The 22005-nt window shown below is 36.5% G+C and overlaps 1 protein-coding gene across 4 annotated transcripts; it reads right to left on the reverse strand.

Moving 5' to 3' along the window:
• Positions 1 to 13802: 13802 nt before the first annotated feature.
• Positions 13803 to 19467, reverse strand: LOC112727947 (protein NRT1/ PTR FAMILY 8.1). Of its 4 annotated transcripts, XM_025777903.3 has the most exons (6): positions 19339 to 19467; positions 19165 to 19247; positions 17618 to 17798; positions 17299 to 17516; positions 15761 to 16314; positions 13803 to 14806 (listed from the first exon to the last, which is right to left on the reverse strand). In XM_025777903.3, exons 3-6 carry the CDS (start codon positions 17739 to 17741, stop codon positions 13975 to 13977), a joined length of 1728 nt encoding a protein of 575 aa, XP_025633688.1. In that variant the 5' UTR covers positions 17742 to 17798; positions 19165 to 19247; positions 19339 to 19467; the 3' UTR covers positions 13803 to 13974. The 4 variants fall into 4 exon arrangements, with proteins under 4 accessions (XP_025633688.1, XP_025633689.1, XP_029146641.1 ...); XM_025777904.3 differs by lacking the exons at positions 19165 to 19247; positions 19339 to 19467 and adding an exon at positions 18268 to 18512; XM_029290808.2 differs by lacking the exons at positions 19165 to 19247; positions 19339 to 19467 and adding an exon at positions 18375 to 18460.
• Between the last annotated feature and the right edge of the window lie 2538 nt (positions 19468 to 22005).

The raw sequence follows: 22005 nt of genomic DNA on the forward strand, positions 1-22005 counted from the left end.
CATCCATAAACGAGAGATATTTGTATCCGGAGGAGGCATCTACCAGGGCGTCGATACTTGGGAGTGGATAAGGATCTTTTGGGCAGGCTTTGTTGAGATCAGTGTAGTCGGTGCACATCCGCCACTTCCCATTTGATTTTTTCACCAGGACGACATTAGCTAGCCATAGTGGGTACTTAGCTTCTCTTATGAATCCTGCCTCCAGTAGTGCTTGTACCTGCTCTTCCACAGCTCGGGATCGTTCTGGTCCGAGCTTTCTACGTCTCTACTGTACTAGCCGAGATCTTGGATAGACTGCCAACTTGTGGCACATTAACTTAGGGTCTATGCCTGGCATGTCTGCGGCCTTCCATGCAAAGAGGTCGACATTGTCTCTTAAGAACTGTATGAGTGATTCTTTTATGTCTCCTTTTAGGATTGTGCCGATATTAGTTATTTTGTTTGGGACATCTCCGATCTGGACTTTTTCTATTTCGCCTTCGGGTTGTGGACGAAGTTCTTCCCGCCCTCGAACTCCCCCGAGTTCGATGGTGTGGAATTCTTCTCCTCTGCCTCTAAGGTTTAGACTTTCGTTATAACAGCGGCGCGCCGTCTTCTGGTTTGCTTTTATCGTAGCTATTCCTTCTGCTGTTGGGAACTTCATGCACAGATGTAGAGTTGAGACTACTGTGCCGAGCTGATTTAATGTTGTCCGGCCTATTAGGGAATTGTAGGCTGAACTCACGTCGACCACGATGTAATCTATGTTGAGTGTCCTTGACCGGTTTCCTTTTCCAAAGGTTGTGTGTAGTGAGATGTATCCAAGTGGTTGGATTGGAGTGTCTCCCAGCCCGAATAAGCTGTTCGGATATGCTCTAAGTTCTTTTTCTTCCAAGCCGAGTTTGTCGAAGGCGGTTTTGAATAAGATATTAGCCGAGCTTCCCTGACCTACCAGTGTGCGGTGAAGATTAGCGTTGACCAATATGATAGTGATGAACATGGGATCGTCATGCCCCGAGATGATGCCAGCTGCGTCCTCTTTAGTGAAAGTGATAGTGGGGATGTCGGGTGTTTCTTCTCCTCCCTCCACATGATATACCTCTTTAAGATGTCTTTTGCAAGATGATTTAGAGATTTCTCCTCCCGCAAATCCTCCGTGTATCATGTAAACATGTCTCTCTGGTGTACGGGGTGGTCGTTCAGCTCGTCCAACATCTTCGTCCTTTCTTCTTTTTCTTGGTTCGTCTGCTCGGCTGGCTAAATATCGATCTAGTTTTCCTTCTCTTACCAGTTTTTCTATGACATTTTTCAAGTCAAAGCATTCGTTGGTGGAATGTCCATAGATTCTATGGTATTCACAGTATTCAGTCCGATTTCCTCCTCCTTTCTTGCTTTTAAGTGGGCGAGCTGGGGGTATCTTTTCAGTATGACATACTTCTCGATAGACATCTACAAGAGACACCCGAAGAGGGGTGTAATTGTGGTATTTCTTGATCTTTTTTCCATGCTGATCTTCTTTTTTTTTTGGACTCTTTGTCCTTATCCCGGGAGGAGTAGGAAAATTCTGATTTTGAGGTCTCTCCTAGTCGAGAGTTTTCCTCCATGTTGATGTATTTCTCTGCTCGTTCTTGTACTTTATTTAGGTATCTGGGATATTTTTTCAATATTGAGTGACTAAAAAGTCCCTCTCGTAAGCCATTGATGAGACCCATAATGGCGGCTTCAGTTGGCAGACTTTGTATGTCTAGACATGCTTTGTTGAATCTTTCTATATAGTTGCGGAGACTTTCTCGATCTCCTTGCTTGATTCCTAATAGACTTGGGGCATCCTTAGTTTTATCTTTCTGGATGGAGAATCTGGCTAGAAACTTCTTGGCTAAATCGTCAAAGCTTGAGATGGACCTAGGGGGTAGATTGTCGAACCATTTAATTACTATTTTTGTTAAGGTAGTCGGGAAGGCTTTGCAGTGAACTGCATCTAAGGCGTCAGTGAGGTACATTCTACTTCTGAAATTACTGAGGTGATGGCTAGGATCTGACATGCCATCGTATAGAGTCATGTCGGGAGATTTGAAATCTTTCGGGATTTTGGCTTTCATTATCTCTTTGGTGAACGGATCTTGATCCTTGCGAGACTACCTTCGTGGCCGGATCGAGTAGTTTTGACCTTGAGATCTGCTTCGAGTTTTAGGAGCTTGTCCTCTAACTCGCGGCATCGCCTAGCTTCCCTTCGTAGGTCTCTTTCGGCTTTCTGTTGATACTCGACCTCTTTTTCGAGTTGTTTTAGGCAATCTTGAAGTGCCTCCATGGCTCCCGTGTTTGGTGAATTCTTGTCTTTGTTAAGTTGAGAAGTGTCGTCTATTGTAACCTCTGCATTCTTATGTGGTGTTCTGTTCTCCAAATCAGAATTGTGGTCGTTGTCAAGGTTGTCCACCATGACGATGGGATGACTTTCGGGTTCCCCAGCAATGGCGCCAATGTTCCGAGGGTTACCTGAAACTATAGGTCGATCTCAGACGAGATCTTCTGTGTTGGTCGGCAATGAGGCATCCAATTTGTGGATGGTGGTTGGAGCCGCCGTATCCGTCTTATTGGACTTGTAGATGATGTTGATCCTTCGTCACTGGAGGGTGGGGGGTACCTGCAAGGGACTCCGACGCTTAAGTTAGCAACGGTATTAAGCAGGTTTTTAGTAGAATCAGAGTATGAGTTATACCTGGGTGCTCCAATGTATTTATAATGGTGAGGAATGGCCTTCTTGGAGATAAGATAGTTATCTTATCTTATCTTATCTTTGAGTGAGGTCATCTTTATCTTCAAGGGAACCGCCCTTATCTCGGTAGGCTTGGACTGCCTTTGGATTTGGGTCGTGTTCCTCTGTTTGGGCCCTATTTGGGCTTTTTCTGGTAATTTGGCCGAGCTCTTTGACAAGAGGTCGGATGGTCCTGACTTGAAGAGGTCGGTCGACTTGTCGTTAAACATCCCGGGTCGGACAGCTCGACCCAGGGTATGAACAGTTATATAGCCAAGGAAAGTGCAGTTTTCAATGATTCCTCTATGAAATTTGTGGCTTCTTCATCAAATACTAAATCCACACCAAACAAATCTAGTATTGGATATGTTTCAACATTTGAAAAAAAAATTCGATGAAGTATACACAAGTGAAACTGAGCCTTCACCAAGAACCGAACCTAGTTCAAACAGGCCAGGTTTGGGGTACATTTCAAAAAATGAGGTTGCTTTCAAGAAACTACCATTTTACAACAAAACCTCATATTCGAAAAGTCCAAAAGTTCAAAAAAATTCTGGTGAAAATGCTTTTGCAAAGAGGAACAATTTTAATAAAAATCAGTTTGTCAAAAGAAATGCATATCTTCCAAAAACTAGAAAATTTCAATCCTTTAATCATTTCCAGCAAAATAACTCACCTCAATTTCAGCGATACATATCAGAAAATTATTGTGTAAATTGCAAGAAATTTGGTCACTCATATGCACAATGTTTCATTAAAAAGAGAGTTGTGGGAAACAAAATTTACAATGTTGTTTGTGATTTCAATGTACTTGGGCAACCAAGATGGATTAACTTCAAAGAATCCAAATTAATTTGGATACCTAAGGTCACTTGAAGTTTCTCATGCAGATTTTTCTAGCATCCATGAACAAGAAAGATATGTGGTACTTGGATAATGGATGCTCAAGGCACATGACTGGAAGGTCAACTTACTTCATCAAACTTAACAAGTATGATGCAGGTTTTGTGACTTTTGGAGATGATGGTAAAGGTAAAATAATTGTTGTTGGAAAAGTAGGCAACAAACAATCTACTTTCATTGATGATGTATTTTTGGTATGTGGTTTGAAGCACAATCTTTTGAGTATAAGTCAACTGTGTGACCTAGAATATTTAGTGATTTTCAAAGGCATGAATGCTGTGTTGTAAATGAAAAGACAAATGAAGTGCTTTTTGTTGCCAAGTGTTGTAATAATGTGTATGGACTTACCCTTGATGAACTAAAGGATCAAAATGTAGCTTGTTTTCATTCTAAAGAATCTGAAAAGTGGCTATGGCACAAGATATTGGGCCATGCAAGTATATTTCAAATAAACAAACTTGTAAAGAAAGAGTTAGTAAGAGGTCTTCCTTTGATAAAGTTTGACAAAGACATCACTTGTGATGCTTGCTAAATGGAAAAACAAACAAAAAGTTCTTTTGGTTCAAAAGAAGACATCTCTACTAAAAGGCCACTTGAGTTGCTACACATTGATTTATTTGGTCCAACAAGAACTCAAAGCTTAGGTGGTAAATACTATGGTTTAGTAATTGTGGATGACTATACTAGGTTTGGTTGGGTTTTATTTCTTGCATACAAAAATGAAGCCTTTTCGGCATTTGAACCTTTTTGCAAGAAAATTCAAAATGAAAAGGATTTAAAGATTTCTTCTATAAGAAGTGACCATGGAACTGAATTTGAAAACAATTTATTTGAATCCTTTTGTGAGGAATTTAGAATATCTCACAACTTCTCTTGTCTAAGAACACCACAACAAAATAGTGTTGTGGAAAGAAGAAATAGAAACATACAAGAAATGACAAGAGCTATGCTTTGTGAAAGCAATGTTCCAAAGTTCCTTTGGGCTGAAGCGGTTAACACGGCTTGTCACATTTTGAATAGAACTATCATAAGAAAATTTTTGAAGAAAACTCCTTATGAACTTTGGAAAGGTTACCCACCAAACTTGGACTACTTGCACATCTTTGGATGTAAATGTTTTGTTCTAAATAACAAAGATAATTTGGGTAAATTTGATCCAAAGGCATATGAGTGCTTGTTTGTAGGAAATTTCACAACTAGTAAAGCATATAGAGTTTATCATCAAGATGCTAGAATTATTGAGGAGTCCATACATGTTATATTTTGTGATACTAACTTGGTGCAAAGTATTTTGGAAGATTGTGATGCAGGAAATCAAGCTCAAAAGGACGTTAAAATTGTGCAAAATCAAAAAAATGAAAATTATGTTCAAACTGAACCAGAAACTGCAGTTGCTAAAAATTCAAGAGACAATTCCATTTTGTCTCATGAATCTGAAGGTAATCCTGAAGCCAACAGCACCCAGAATCCCTTGATATCTGAATCTGCCTCCAAGTCCACCAGACCTCGTGAATGGAGATTCTTAAAGAATTATCCTGAGGAATTTGTTATTGGGGATGTCTCTCATGGGTTAGAACTCGGTCTTCAACTAGAAAGGTAAATGAAAGAACAAACATTGTCCTTCTCTCTCAAATGGAGCCTCAAAATATTAAGGAAGTCCTTGGTGACCCTTCTTGGGTAAAGGCAATGGAAGATGAGCTCCAAGAGTTTGAGAAGAACCAAGTATGGACTTTGGTTCCAAGGCCAAGTGGAAAGAAAGTGACCGGAACCAAGTGAATTTTTCGGAACAAGCTTAGAGAGGATGGTAGCATTGCAAGAAACAAGGCAAGGCTAATGGCACAAGGATATGACCAAGAAGAAGGAATAGAATTTGGTGAATCCTTTGCCCCTGTTGTCCGAATGGAAGCCATAAGACTTCTCTTAGCTTATGCTACGTTTTGTGGTTTTAAATTATATCAAATGGATGTGAAATGTGTATTTTTAAATGGTGTGATAGATAAAAAAGTGTATGTGGAGCAGCCACTAGGTTTTGAAAATAAAAAGTTTTCTAACCATATTTTTAAATTATCTAAATCTCTCTATGGTTTGAGGCAAGCTCCTAGAGCTTGGTATGAGAGACTTAGCACCTTTCTTTTGAAAAATGGTTTTCAAAGAGGTACCACAGACACTACCCTCTTTATCAAAAATTCTAATGAGTCTTTCATTTTAGTCCAAATATATGTTGATGACATTATTTTTGGATCAGCCAATGAATCCCTTTGTACTGAATTTGGAAAACTCATGACAAGTGAATTTGACATGAGTATGATGGGTGAACTTAATTTTTTTCTTGGGCTACAAATTAAACAAACTGAAAAAGGTATTTTCATTCATCAAGAGAAGTATGCCAATGAATTAGTTAAGAAATTTGGTATGAAAAATGCCAAACCTATGGGAACTCCCATGCACCCTAATTCAAAATTAGACAAGGGAGAAACTGAGAAAGATGTGGATGAGACTAGGTATAGAGGAATGATTGGTTCTCTTATGTACTTAACTTCCTCTAGACCCGATATTGTGCAAAGTGTTGGATTGTGTTCAAGGTTCCAATCCAAACCAAAAGAGTCGCATCTTTCTGCAGTTAAGAGGATCATTAGATATGTTCATGGAACATCCAATTTTGGTCTTTGGTATCCTAAGATTGATGATTTTTCAGCAGTTGGTTATTGTGATGCAGATTTTGCCGATGATAGAGTTGATAGGAGAAGCACATCAGGTTTATGTTTCCTTGGAAAGTCCTTGAATGTTTGGTCAAATAAGAAGCAGCCAACAGTGACTTTATCCACTGCAGAGGCTGAGTATATAGCGGCTTCTTCTTGTTGTTCTCAGCTTATGTGGTTAAAAATATAGCTTGCTGATTACAAATTAAATACTGAAAATATTCCCTTGTTGTGTGATAACATGAGTGCCATTAATATTTCTAAAAATCCAGTTTTGCACTCTAGGACTAAGCATATTGAAGTGAAATTTCACTCAATAAGAGAGCATGTACAAAAAGGGGATATTAGCATTCAATTTGTTAAATCTGAGGAGCAATTAGCAGATATTTTTACAAAACCACTTGCTGAGGACAGATTCTGTATGCTAAGGACTAGTTTAGGGATTTTAAGCTATGATTCTTTGTTTAAAAGTTGCTGATGTTTTTGTTAGAATTTTTGTCTCATAAATAGGTATGAGACAATTCTGGGCATGTGAAGAACGTTCCCTTCAATCAGCGTGTTCTGGACCTGTTGCAAGTGAAAATTGATCTGGGCCAACATCAAAAATCAAATCATGGGTGGTCCTACATGTTTCCTTAATTCAAACTACCTCTGCACCCAATATGAATGTTATATTTTTTAATATTTGTTTTTTTAAGCTTGTGTGTTTCAGATTTTTGTCCAAAAATCCTTTCAGGTTGATTTAATTTTTTTTCAAAAAAAAGGTTTTAAAAATTTAAAATTAATTTTCTGTTTTATTTTAAAATCAAATAAAATCTTTCTTTTATGAGGTCATGTCTTTTCAAGTCATATCAAAAGGTGATGCAGTTGCATGGTTTGTGAAAAATTTCTTTTGGGTACGGTTACCAACACTCCCTATCTTCCCTCCATTAACTTCTCCACAACTCCTCAGTTTCCTCCACCATCTTTACTGCTTCTCTTCCCTCAAAAGCCTGAAACTAACCAAATGAGAAAGAAAACCATTGCTAAAAGGCCTCCTCGTGAAAAAGTTTACAAGCTTCCTACAAAACCTTCAATTCGCTCCCAAGACCAAACCTTCACTCCCTCTCCTTCTCCTCCTCCTCCTACCTCACCTCCTCGGACCGATCCTATGGCACGCACAAAAAACCCATCTAGGGTTACATCTTCAGCCAAGCCAACTCCTCCTCCAAAGGAACCTCCTTCAAGGCCTGGATCATCAAAGCCGAGTTCTTCAAAAGGGAAAAGACCAGCAGCGCCTGAACCTGCCTCTGAGCCCCTTCAACCCAAGTGGAGGTCTGTTTCATTACGTTTTCAGCGAGGTAAAACTCGAGTTCCTCTTAAATCTGTTAGAGAACCTGACATTGATCCTTTTGCTCATAAATCCCACTTCATGACATCACACTCTAACTATAATCCTTTTAAATTTAGGTCTGTCATGAACAATGATTTTTATGAAGGCATTATTAGGTACAGTACCATATGCCCTTCTTTTCTTGCTGATTTACCAACTTTGAAAAAGAAAGGGTTTTTTTTTGTTGAAAACTTGGAATTTCTGGACTGGAATCATCTTTTTAACATCAAAAAGCCAGTTTATCCTCTCTTGGTCAAAGAGTTTTATGCTAACATGACATATCATGAAGGCACTGTTCACTCATATGTAAAGGGTCGAGACATAGTTTTGAATAATGAAACTATCAGTGATTCATTAAAGTATATTGATGTTGGGCCTTGTGCTTATGTTTCGGTTAAGTGGGATGAAGGAGTTAGTGTTTCTTACAATGATGCTTTGGCTAATATTTGTGAACATGTCTCCTTGATTGATGGCATTACACCCACTCACAAAGCCCTAGGATATGAACGTGCTCAGTTGCACAGAATCGTCAACCACATCATACTTCCTCAAAGTGGTTCATATCAAAGGGTTTTCTACACTGACACTCTTGTTTTATATGCCCTTCTCACCTAAACAGAAATTTCATTTGCATATTTGATGGTTAGATACATGTTTGACTCGATTAGGAGTGAAAAAGACAAAGCCCTTCCTTATGACATGTTTCTAACTTGTATATTTGAGCATTTTGATATTGACTTGACCAATGAGAATTATAAAAATAGACATTCATATCTAAAGGGAGGTGGTGCAGTGAAACAGCAAAAAGGACCTACACGATCTGAGAGAGTGGTTCTAGATGATGATGAAGAGTTCATTCCCAATGAATCTCCTCCTCCTTCCACCGAGGGTACCTCCATCTCTACTGGCCAAAAATCTGCTCTGCTGAACATTGTCAAAGATGTTGTTCAAGAGTTTGTCTCCCAATCTAATCACATGATTACTATGAGCAAAGAGCAAAGAAAGCTAGCCAGCAAACATGAGAATTTCCTCCAAAAATTAAGGGATAGAGTGGCTGTGTTTATGAAGTTCATTGATAATCTTAATCAAGATGAAGATCCTGCCACTGATGTTGAAGAGGAAGCTGATTCGGAGGAAAATGGTTCAAATGCCTAGGATTGTTTCTTGAAGCTGCTACTGTCTGCTATTTTTGTCTCATGAATTCTGTTTATTTTGCTACTTTGAAACTTATGTTTCTTATTTCTGGATGAATGTAATACCTTAACAACTGCTGCAGTTACTTTTAATTTATTTGGTATTTTGAACTGGGTTCTAACACCTTCTTGCATGTTTTAAGGTGATGTTTTGATTAAGTTTGCCTATTTTCCACCCTTGATGACAAAAGGGGGAGTAATAGCGATATATATCGCTTTTAGTTAATTGCTACTGCTACAATGTTGTTGAATGTTTTTGGCATGAGTTTGGAAACTTGCTTTATGATATGTTGCTGTTTTAACCTTGACCATGAAGTTTTAATGCTCTACTTTGACTCAAGTATGATCTGTCATGAGCTATTAAAAATTATCACTGTCTGCTGCATCTTTGGTTTGTACATGGTATTTATTTGGCTCCAAATAAGTATATATAAACAGGAAAGAAGAGAAGAACATAAATTCAGGGGGAGCTACTCTTGAAAAGAAAAGAGGGAGCAACATAAAAGCAAGCAACATCATTCAAAGGGAAGTTTCTTAACCTTACTCAAATTCATTTCCTTTTGATCTGCTAAAATATGTTTGTCATCAACGGGGAGATTGTTGAGTTAAGAAATTAACTAAATTAATTAATGATGACAAACATTATTTTATTGGGTAAAATAAATAAATAGTGTTGATTATTTATAATGATATGTTGCAGGCCAAAAAATAAATATAATGGAGCAGCCTAATTAGATGAAAATAAAAAAAAAAGACTGGTGGGATAATAACATAAATGAAGCCCAAAAGGAAATAAAAGCTGAGAAATCAAAACGGGCCAAGCAAATCATAACCCGATCCAAGTCCGATTTGATTTTAGCAAGCAAACCCCTCTCATTTGCTTTACCAAAAGCAACGTTCACTTTTGTGCCTTGGTCAGAAATCAGAAAAAGTGAGAGAGAAAGTTTCTTCCCTAAGCTAGTCATCAAAGAAGCAAGAAAGAGAAAGATTAAACTTGAAAGGCAGATGACAAATCAGCAAGTTCAAACCAATTCAAGCTTAATAAAAGATTAAAGGTAACATATTTCTTTTTACATGCATTAGATCTTCTTCTCTTCATCTTCAACGCTCTGCCTATCCATTCTGAGATACATGGGAAAGATGTTGTCTGCTCTTCTCTGCTGTAAATCCACGGTATTAAACATATCTTGGGGACCAAGTTAGTTTTCAAGGGCTGAGATAAGGTTTTACCGTTGGAAACTCTTGTTCATGATGACCTGTGGTTTTCGGTCAACCAAAGAGGTCAGAAGCAAAGTCCCAAATTTAAGTAAAAATGGGAGAAAGTAAACGGCTGGGATTGGTGAAGCACAGTGTTCAAGAAGTTGACCTAGGAAGAAGAACCCAGCAACATGTAAGGAGATAAAAGAGAATTTTTGCTCATTCAGAAGTAAGGAGAGATAACCCAGAGTATTGAGGTTTTGTTCTGTGAAGAAGTTCTCTGAAGAAGTTCCTCTACTTGGACAGTGCTCTCTTTCAAAGAAGTATTTTGCCAAAAATGAATAACTGAATCAGAGACATGCAAATCTGGTTTATCACATAGCAAAGAGGCTGTTGATGAAGTCAATCTCCTTCATGTTATTACAGATTATAATTTACTTTTCAATGTTTATCTTTCTGTAATTTCTTGAGTGAAAAGGCATACTGAGAGAGCTTAAGTAAAAGCCATGAGTGGAAAAAGGCTGAGAGATACACTTGAGAGAAAAGCCTAAAGTTATTTTCATATTTCTTTAGGTATGTCTATGTCTTGTATCTTGTACCACTGAGGTATCCATTTCTTAGTTGGGTTAGCACTAAGAGTGAATATTTAGGTATTAGCATAGCCAATGTCAAGTTAGGTTAGAACTTGAGTGTGAAAGGATTGAGTCAATCCTGTGAAACTGGTGTATGTAATACTTTTAACTATAGTGAAAATTCCTCCATTGTTGTGGAGGAGACTGGATGTACGTTGCATAGCACAAGGCAACCGAACCAGGATATATGCTGGTGTTAGCTTCTCTCTTCTCTGCAATGTTCTATTTTCTGATATTCATGAGACAAAAATAAATTGTCTCATAAATTTTCGCTGTTGAGTTCAAACAGAATCAGAAGTCAAAGTTTGTTTTAAAGGGTTATTTCAGTAACTTAAAAGAAAGGCATAGATTCAACCCCCCTTCTCTAAGCCTATCACAACCTTCAGATTTACATCCTGTTCAATCTCTCCATTTTCTTGTATGATGCACCCAAGATACTTAAAACTTTTAACTTTTGATAGGATGTTTTCTCCAATCTTCACCTCTATATTAGGTTTTTCCCTTCTCAGACTGAACTTACATTCCATATATTCCGTCTTGCTACGGCTTATGCGCAGACCATACACTTCTAGAGCTTCTCTCCATAAGTCTAACTTCTTATTTAGGTCTTCCCTTGACTCTCCCATAAGGACGATATCATCGGCAAAAAGCATGCACCATGGCACAGGCTCTTGGATGTGCTCTGTCAGTACTTCCAAGACTAATGTAAAAAGATATGGGCTTAAGGATGATCCCTGGTGTAATCCTATACCAATAGGAAATTCCTTTGTCACACCACCTTGAGTCTTCACACTAGTTGTGGCCCCATCATACATGTCTTTAATTGCACGAATATATGCGATCCTTACTCTCCTCTTTTCTAAAACCTTCCATAAGACCTCCCTTGGCACCCTATCGTACGCTTTTTCCAAATCAATAAACACCATATGTAGATCCCTTTTATTACTACAATATCTCTCCATCATCCTTCTTAACAGGTATATCGCTTCGGTTGTAGAACTGGCATAAATCCAAATTGGTTCTCTGTTACTTGTGTCTCTTTTCTCAACCTCCGTTCTATCACCCTTTCCCATAACTTCATGGTATGGCTCATGAGCTTGATCTCTCTATAGTTTTAGCAACTTATATATCCCCCTTATTCTTGTAGATAGGTACCAATGTGTTTTTTCTCCACTCATCAGACATCTTCTTTGACCTTAAAATCTCATTAAAAATCTTGGTTAACCAGTTGATGCCTTTCCCTCCAAGGCCCTTCCAAACCTTAATCGGGATATTATCAGGTCCTACTGCCCTGCCATTTTTCATCTACTTTAGAGTCTCTTTTACCTCGAAGTCTCGAATCCTTCGATAGTAGTCAAAGTTTTCATCTTCTTTCCTTGTGCATAACCGACCAAGGCTCGAAAGAGTCTTCTGTCCTTCATTAAATAACTCGTAGAAGTAGCTCTTCCACCTTTCATTAATCTTCTCCTCTTGAGCCAGCATCTCTCCATCCTTATCCTTTATGCACTTAACCTGATCCAAATCTCTCGTTCTTTCACGGCTCTTTGCGATTCTATATATACATTTTTCTCCTTCTTTCGTGCCCAAAGACTGGTAGAGACCCTCATATGCTCTTGTTCTTGCCTCACTTACAGCCACTTTTATCTCTTTCTTAGCCGCCTTATACTTTTCCCAATTATATGCATTGCGACATAAAGACCACTCTTTAAAGCACTCCCATTTTATCTTTATCTTTTCCTGTACACTCGCATTCCACCACCAAGACTCCTTGTCTCTTGGTCCTATTCCTTTAGATTCACCAAAGCTTTCTTTTGCTGTTCTTCTAATAACTTCTACCATCTCCCTCCACATCTCTTCCCCGCTTCCTTTCCCATCCCACTTTGCCTCTTCTCCTACCCGTCTTAGGAAGCTTCTTTGTTCCTCACCTTTCATCCGCCACCACCTCGTCCTTGAGTTGTATGATGTTTTTTCCTCAACTTTTTCTCAACACGAAAATCCATAACGAGCACCCTATGTGGTGTTGTCAAACACTCCCCTGGGATAATTTTACAATTAATGCAAAATTTTTGGCTGATTCTCCTCAACAAGAAGAAATAGATTTGAGAGCTTGTCATGCCACTCTTATAGGTTATAAGATGTTCGTCTCTTTTTTTAAAATATGTATTTGCGATGAGAAGGTCAAAGGTTGAGGAAAAGTCCAAAATAGTTTTACCCTCGGCATTGATCACCCCGAAACCATGGCCTCCGTGAATACTTCTATACCCAATCACTTCTCTTCCAACATGACCATTTAAATCTCCTCCTAAGAAAATCTTATTTGATGAAGGTATGTCTTGGACCAAACTCTCTAGATCCTCCCAAAACCTTATCTTGTGTTGTTCGTCTGAACCTACTTGCGGTGCATAAGCGCTAATCACATGAAAAGCACTTCCCTCCACCACAAGTTTGATAGAGATGATCCGATCTCCCACCCTTTTGACATCCACTACGTCCTTCTTCCACTGCTTATCCACAATAATACAAATCACATTCCTATTCTTCACCTTTCCTGTATACCAAAGTTTGAAATCAGAAGTATCCAACTCCCTAGCCTTCGCACCAACCCATTTTGTTTCTTGTAGACACATAATGTTAATATTCTTCCTTGTCATAGTGTCCACCACCTCCATGGACTTTCCTGTTAGAGTGCCTATGTTTCATGTCCCAAATCTCAACCTTCTGTCACTCCGACCTTTACCTTTTACTTTGTGAACTAGCTTATTTACCCTCGTCCGTTCACGAAAACGTGAGAACCCTTGCTCATTTAATACTACATTCGGACACCGATGCAGTGGCTCTTTCTCATTTGACACCATACTCGAGCCATACAGCGCGTTGCTTCCGGACAACGACCTAGCTTTAGCGCAATAATGTCTTTGATTCATGTCATGGGGGTTTGACTATGTTTTTATGTTGGTTGTCGAAGACCTAACACAACCCTCCTCCTTTATCCGGGTTTGGGACCGACTATGTACCGCAAGTGTAACATAGACAGAGTTCACTCCTAAAGAAAAGAAAAGGAAAAAAAAAAAAAAAGACTCTAAAGGAACTTTTTACTTAAGAAAAACTACAAGCCACAAATAGCATCTACATAAATATCAACATAAAAGTTCATATAGCAACATCAAATCCACTAAAAACACTAAACACAAAATGCAATTCTAGAGGCTAGAGCAGATAAAGTTGTGGAACATCATATGCCAACATCTCAACGAACATTTGTTATCACCCTTTTGTATTTGTACCTCTTTGCAATCCATAGATACACAAGGAAGTTGAGCAAGCTGAGGAGGGTCAAAAGCCAAAAGAAGTAATCAAGATGGCCCCTATTCAGATTGTCCGGTATCCAACCAAGCCTTCCATGACTTGTGGTAACTTTTGTCACAATGGTAACAAGAAGGGTACTAACATAATTTCCCAAGGCCATAGTTGTTAGTGACAGAGCCGAGCAGAGACTTCTCATAGCATCAGGTGCCTCACCATAAAAGAACTCCATCTGACCGATGTTCGTGAAGACTTCCGCAGCTCCGACGAGGAAATATTGCGGCACTTGCCAGAAGATCGACATGGGGATGGTCTCGAGATCATAGTAGTTGTTTTTCCGGACCATGTTGAGGCGAACGACCTCTAGGATTCCGGCCACAATCATGGACACAATGGAGATGATGAGGCCAATGCCTATCCGTTGAAGTTGCGTGAATCCGCGTTCGTGTCCGGTGAACTTCCTTGCGAATGGGACGATGACGCGGTCATAGACCGGTGCCCAAAAGATGACGCTCAGAGTGTCGAAAAGGGAGAGGGAGGCTGATGGAATCTTGAATTTTGGACCAATATGCTGGTCCATTGTGTTGCCTTGTAGAACAAACATGGTGTTCATTTGAGAGTACACAGTTGCAAAGGCAATAAGTGAAGCCCAAACTGGGAGCAAGCGAATCACGGATTTGAACTCTTCGACTTGTGTTACCGTGCAGAGCTTCCATGGATTCGGCAAATCCTTTAGGCGGTCGGAATCTGTCTCTACTGCTGCCTTATCCAAACATCTGGAAAACATAAGAATAAAAGAAAAAATTAGAATGAAAGTATAACCAGAAGATGCTATATGATGAAGTGCAAAATAGGAAAAAGACAAGCCCGCTTCTCTATATTATAGGTCATGTTGTGGATGTTTCGTTTGTTTGAATATGCATTATCACCATTGCATTTGGGCTGATCAACTAGTAATGGAAAGATGGAGTTATTGATACTCTACACTGCTAAACAATAAGGGATATTGTCAAACTACTAGATTACAATTTTACCTTTCTTCGTCCCAGTTGAACTTTCAAAATCTAGATTCTATTACTGAGAATTCGACTTATTTGGCCCAGGGTGGAGCTAGCCTCAATGTGAAAGAGGGGCCAAAAAATAATTTTATATTTAGAATAAAATAGAATAACACTTTTAGGAAACTAAATTAAATTTTATGTATAATTTATAGCGAAAAATTGATGGTTGGGGGAGGTCATTGCCCCCCTTACCCTATATGAGGCTCCGCTTCTGATTTGGCCTAACTCAACTAAGGTAAATTTGAACTTAGAACCTTAGTTTAGGAAACAAATAAAGTATTTACTATCTTAATTCTTAACTAATACTCCCTCTGATCTAAAATAAGTGCCGCTTTCACTTTTTGTTCATTGAAAAATTAATGTATCTAGATAAGCCCATTGACTAATTACATTAACTTTTCAATGAACCAAAAAAAAAAAATGAAAACGACACTTATTTTGAAATGGATGGAATACCATGTTGGTTACAACTAGTTTTCATCCCAATTAAACCGCCAAAATCTAAATTCTATTACTGGAAACTCGGGTTATCTGGCCTGACCTAACTAAGGTGAATTTGAACTTAAAACCTTTTTGTTAAGGAACCAAATAAAGTACTTGCAACCAGTTTTGATTGCCTAATATAATTTATCATAATTAAGTAGTGACAGCATGGTGTGAATAACTCACTTAAGTTCTTGTGTGTGTTCAAGTTTGCGGCATCCTTTGATGGCAGATTCTGCATCTGAAGTCTCATAAAGAAGAGACTTATCCTCTGGCACCTGAACACCGAATTTCCTTGTGGCGGCGACTATGACTTGGCAAATCCTAGTAAGAGGGCTGCCACCGGGTACTTGCAGCCGGTACCATCGACTACCGATGAAGAAAAATATAATTGCAATGATCATGGCAACCGCAGGGACTCCAAAACCCCATCCCCAACCCACATTCATTTGTATCCAAACCAGCACTGAGGAAGCAATGAGTGCACCCACGTTGATGGAAAAGTAAAACCAGTTGAAAAAAGAGCTCTTCTTTTTCCTCTCAATGGTATCATTTTCGTCGAACTGGTCAGCGCCGAAAGACGAAACACACGGTTTGATACCGCCAGTTCCGAGAGCAATCAAGTAGAGTGCGATAAAGAGAGCTGCAGTTTGTCCTGTTGTTGGATGGCAATCACTTATACCGCGACACACAGGCTTCAGTCCAGGTGCTACAGCAGACAATGTTAACAGCGACATTCCCTGAAAAAAAGTAAATAAACATCCTACATTAACATTAACAGGACTTACACTCTTATATGGTAACCATTTTCACCCCAATAGGATGGAAGACATGAAAACTATGATGGAAAGAACAAAGAAGCAGCTGCAAATATGAGGAAACTAGAATAGAAATGAAGCTAGAGAAGAGATTAATACCAACTTCTGAAAATGTCGAGGAAGTGTGTAATAATCTTAGATAAACAGCAACAACAATTGACCAAGAAAAAATCCTTATTATCAAGTTAAAATATTTAGTTATGGGTTAAAATTAGTTTCATCGACAAATGTGTTTATATCTCCTTATTAGTGTCTTAACAACCAAACAAACAAACTACACCTATTCATGTATTCAAGTGTATCTGCATCTATGTATATGTGTCTTTTTGTCTGTGACTGTATCTTTATTGTTTTGAGACAGTAAACAAACACATCTTAGACTTAAAACCTCATAGACATCAATACTGTAAAGGAAGAAGTACAGAATGAAGATAGAAGCAGTGAACAAAGTAGAATAAGGAGTGCATGATAGGTGGTTAGGATTGTAACCTTCTATAAATAGATGTGAAGTGCTATTAGTTATGTAACTCAATATCATTCTGTTAGATTCAATACTCGATACAATTCCAAAGTCTTCTATTCACTTCCTGTTCTAAGAACTCAGCTTCATCCATCTTAGTTTCTAAAGGAATTTCTCACCATTGCTGCATAGCAGCATCCATCTTAGATCAGAGAGATTAGTTCTTGACAAATACCAACTTCTCAAGCATCACAAAAGAGTGTAAAAAAGTATACATTAAATAATTCACCAAGAAAAAATCCTTATTATCAAGCTGTTGCTTTCTAGACTTGAAAATCTCAGACACTAACATATGGACTCATATTGAGAGAAGAGTGCAAGCTAAATGCCTCTACTATAATATGAACTTTAACAAATACGAAGGTCTGATATTGAACAGAACTTACAATGACATAGATGGTTGAGAAGCTGGCTATTGTCCAATATCTCCCCATGTATGAATCAGCTAAGAAGGCTCCAAGCAATGGCGTGAGGTAGCACGTCCCCGACCATGTTGTAACAGTGTTCGCAGCAGCAGCATTTCCAAGGCCAAAACGGTCGTGGAGATAGTTCACAAGGTTCGTGCTCATGCCATAGTATGCCAATCTTTCACAACATTCGTTACCTGCCATAAATTAGTTCAGCATCTTAGGATCACCAAACACCAACACAGGGATTGATATAAGTTAATTATAACTCGATGAACAGAGAAAGAGAATCCAATACCAAGAATAAACCGGCATGCCTTCCACTTTCCAGTTTTTTTCTTGTTGGCAGGTCTTTTATGAATGTCAAGTGTTCCATCATCTGTATACAAGGGATCTTCTGCCACATTACGTGTACCAGCCATAGTATAACTTTAGATTCTTCTTATGTTTGTTACCTACAAAGCTTGGTTTGTAGGTTCCTGAAAATAACAAACAGATAATCGGATAGACAAAGTTAAATCATAAATGAGAAAACTATAGAGGAAAATTAACCAAATTGGAATCAAGAATTTTCAAACGCTTGATTTTAGTTTACAATTCTTGGGAAAACATAATGGTTGGCAACTCTTTTATCATGTGAATTATTAGGTAAGAGTAAAAAACAGAAGAGAATTATATATTAAGCCTTGAGTTGAGAAACCCCATCAAAATTGATATTACTTCAATGGAAAGAAATGATGAAATGCAAAATACTATTGACATATATAAAACCAATATCAGAATTAACCACTTCTAAATGAAACTTTATTTTATGATTCACAATCACATCATTAACACTATAAAAAGAAGGTGATTGCTATAGTGCCTAAAAGTGTTTGCCTAACTTACTAAAAAGGGTTAAAAATCAATATTTAATTTTAAAAGTATAAAAGTGTTTGCCTAACTTACCATCAACTTCATATTATTTTTACTATAAAGAAAACAGAAAACACAGAACTTCTCACAAACATAAACCAGTAGTGGAATTGAATGGGATTTTCTATCATGATCAAAACCTTAAGACTATTACAGATTGGAGTACTGAAGTAGAACTGATCCCCTAAATTCAAACTTGGATTGAGAATAATAGGGGCTAAACATTTTAATTATTTTAAAGATATGCTAAACTCTAAAATAATATTAATAAAGTTCATAAAGAAATTTTCCAATTGCAAAATGCGTTTAATGATATCACAAGGACCCAAAATACAAAGCAACCGCATGATAGCAACACTTACCAGAAACAAAAGAAACCGATATGTAAAATCTTTTTCTTTTCTTTTCTCTTTTGGCATCATTAAAGGGATAGAATAATAAGTTGTGGGTATCACTCAGTCAACATCAAGATTCTTGGATCACAAAAATTCAACATAGTTTTATAGGTGACAAAAATGTTTGTGGACCATACTAGTATTAAAAAAGGAAAAAAAAAATGAATAACCAAAAATTACATTGAGAACAAAATACATAATTATAAAATACTCCATCCAAAACATATCTGCAGCTCCAAAGTGAAGCCTAGATCATCTATTCGTGGCAACAGAAAATTCAAGAAAACGTACCGAAACAAACTAGGGCATCTTTTTCAAAAATAAATAAATTAATTAATTAATAATTTGTGACATTCCTAATACTCTAAAGTTCCGTTCTTGAAAACCCTATTCGTGGATTTTCGAACAAGAATAAAATCATAAAATTATAAAACCCAAAAATAAAATTAAAAATAATACAAATCAAACAATTGGATAACATAGATAACAGAGACATTGTGACATTAAACAATTTAGATTAAAAGGCTTTAATTACCTCAGAACAGAGAAAGCGTATCGTGCATGTGCCTCTTTTGGTGGTAACTTTTTAATTCAGTGGTACAAAAAGGGTCTTCGAATCTTAGAAGTTAGAAGTCAAAAGTTAGAAGAAGCATTCATATATTTTATAGTAACAGAGAATATGAAAATAGAAAAGAGTAAGAAATCTTACGTAAGTGTTGAAAGTGATGATACAAAGATGATGAGGGAATTTGTATGGAGCAGAATGAAGAATTGTTATTTGACTTTTTCTTTACCGAGTCTCCGATTCTACCGCGGACTTTGTTATTATAGTCTTCCTCGTACGCTGACGCTTTCCTAATAACTGAAATTGAAATTATTATACGACAAAGGAATTTGTGTGATTTTACAAATGTACCCTTCAACTTCACTGTAACTCTTTCTAAATTTTAATTTTTTAATTAAATTTTAACAAATTCATTTCGTTTTAAATAATATATATAATTGATTCAATATTGTCAAATTAGTATTTTCTTTCTTCCTTTTCATTCTAAAAATTTGATGGAAGTAAATTGAATTTTGGATCCGCATATAAAGTTACTAAATAAATTAAAGAAAAAGCAAAATTACCAGAATTTTCTAAATGAGCTTTTGCTACGTGAATCTCTTTTTTTTTTATTATTATATAAATTATTTTAGAACTTTGTAATTTAGTTTAGCACGTTAAAGATTGTAGGGTGGAACGATTTATAATTTGTTCTACTTTTAAAGAATAAGTATAAATCTTTTTAGCTAAGTAGGTATCCACAAATCGTTCCAACCTAAGAAAATTTACATTTTTTAGTCTAAAACACAATAGCTGAAATGATTTACGTGAATTTTTTTTATTTATATAATTTTTTTAGTCACTTTTATTAATATATAATTTTATGAAACTTTTTTATTATTTTTTATTTAATTTTGTATAATTTTTACTGTATGTTTTTAAAATAATATATACTTTGTTACTTCTGTTCTTTTTTATTTAATTTGACATGTTGAATTAGAGAATACCATAAAAAAAAAAACAAAAACTAATAAATATAATGCATCCACCCAAAAAATATTTCCATTTATCTTTTGCTACAAATGTAACAAATGATATGGTATTTTTTATCTTTTCATTTTTGTACGCGTTTATGTTTATCTTTTTCATGTCATTTTCTCCTTCTCGGACAAATGAATAAATGATACATCAATCACAAGTTACTATTATGGTTTACAAAATTACTTAATACTTGCTATCCAAAATAGATCATGCCATGTCCAGCGTTCATTTTGACTTTTTGAGACAAAAAGACAATTTTACATTATTTTCATATGATGGTGATGATGAACAAAACAACATAGTTGTGATTTTAAGGGGAAAAAAAAAGACAATTTAATATAATTGAAATAATTAGAAGAATATGGTATTCATGAATGTGTTAGTGTGAAATAAATCCTAGCAACAGCTGTATCATCGGTTTAGATTACTATATATAGAGGTTTTTCTTTAACAACTAGATCAGGGACAGTGAATTTTCAAAAATAAAAGCAAGGACCACTTTGAAATTAAGAAAAGCTTTGGGATTTATATGCAAAAGTAATAAAGTATACACCTAACTACTTACCCACGTGTCTAGAGATTTTTCTCGTCAAGAGACAACTCATGCAAAGTTTATAGCTTTCTAATAGAAAGAGGAAAAGACTGAATGAATGTTTGTATTTGGACATTTCTATTTCTTCACCTACCTACCATCGAACTAAGACCACTTTATGGGGAAAATGCATATGGAAATCAAATTCTTAATATATAGAGTTTGTTTCCAAATCTGATGAAAATAAGAGGTTATGGAACTTCTCTGATCTCCGGCATGAATTTATTGAAAAGATTAACTTATCTATTCCTACATAATAATAATAATAATAATAATAATAATAATAATAACTTTACAGGAGTTGAATAATAATAATAATCATTCCTTAATTCTTTCCTATATGACATATATACTTGAATGAAGATTGTGTGTATAAAAAAGAAGTTCGACTTAATTAAGTTACTTTTGAAAAAATAGCATAATAAATGCTTATATTAAAAGTAGCTTATAAATAAGTTATTTTGTATTTGATTCTTTAGTTCTAAAAGTACTTATTTTAAGAGAAAAGTGATAAAAAGCTTTTTATTATGAGAGAAGTCATTTTTTTTAACTTCTTCTTAAGTACCAAAATAACTTTTTAGAAAGTTATAATTTTGTTTTGAAAATTATACTAAACATTAATACTACACCTTTTCATAAGTTAAAAGTTAAATATAAACATTAATTTTTTTCATAATACTACTATTTTTTTATCACATTTCTATAAAATAAACACTTTAAAACTAAAAATTCAAACACAAAATAACTTATTTATAAACCACTTTTAATATAATTATTTATTATTTAAGATATTTTTTTAAAAATAACTTAATTAAGTTATTTACCAAACCTAACACTAACTACTAACACTAACTACTACCTTCTAGCGATTCGATGCAAGTAGTATGTTCATTTCTTGGTGTGGAATGAGGATTTCAAAAATAAAATAGAGAGAGATACCTTTAGTCTCTATATGGGCAGGATCTTTATGTTTTTTGTGGGTTGATAAGTTTTTAAATTTCAAAATGTTTTTGGCCCAAGAGAACAACCCACTGATGCGGCCCAAAATCCAATCTGAAGATCTATTCTATCAATAACATAAAAAGAAGAGTAAAAACCAACTTGGGTTGGTCGAGTGGTCAGCTCACTCGTCCGCTTAAGCAAGTGTCGGGAGTTCGAACCCCGCCTTGTGCATGCAGCAACCCATTGGCCAGCGGCAG

This window comes from Arachis hypogaea, chromosome 12 (genome assembly GCF_003086295.3).
Source record: "Arachis hypogaea cultivar Tifrunner chromosome 12, arahy.Tifrunner.gnm2.J5K5, whole genome shotgun sequence".
NCBI classification, from domain to species: Eukaryota; Viridiplantae; Streptophyta; class Magnoliopsida; order Fabales; family Fabaceae; genus Arachis; species Arachis hypogaea.

Bases quoted from the DNA above. Each gene is read 5' to 3' on its own strand.
- LOC112727947 (XM_025777903.3), bottom strand. From the start codon at position 17,741: ATGGCTGGTACACGTAATGTGGCAGAAGATCCCTTGTATACAGATGAT. The intron at 17,517-17,617 runs GTATTGGATTCT...AATTTATGGCAG, and splicing joins GGCATGCCGGTTTATTCTTG to GTAACGAATGTTGTGAAAGA. The intron at 14,807-15,760 runs GTGAGTTATTCA...TATGTTTTCCAG, and splicing joins GAACACACACAAGAACTTAA to ATGTTTGGATAAGGCAGCAG.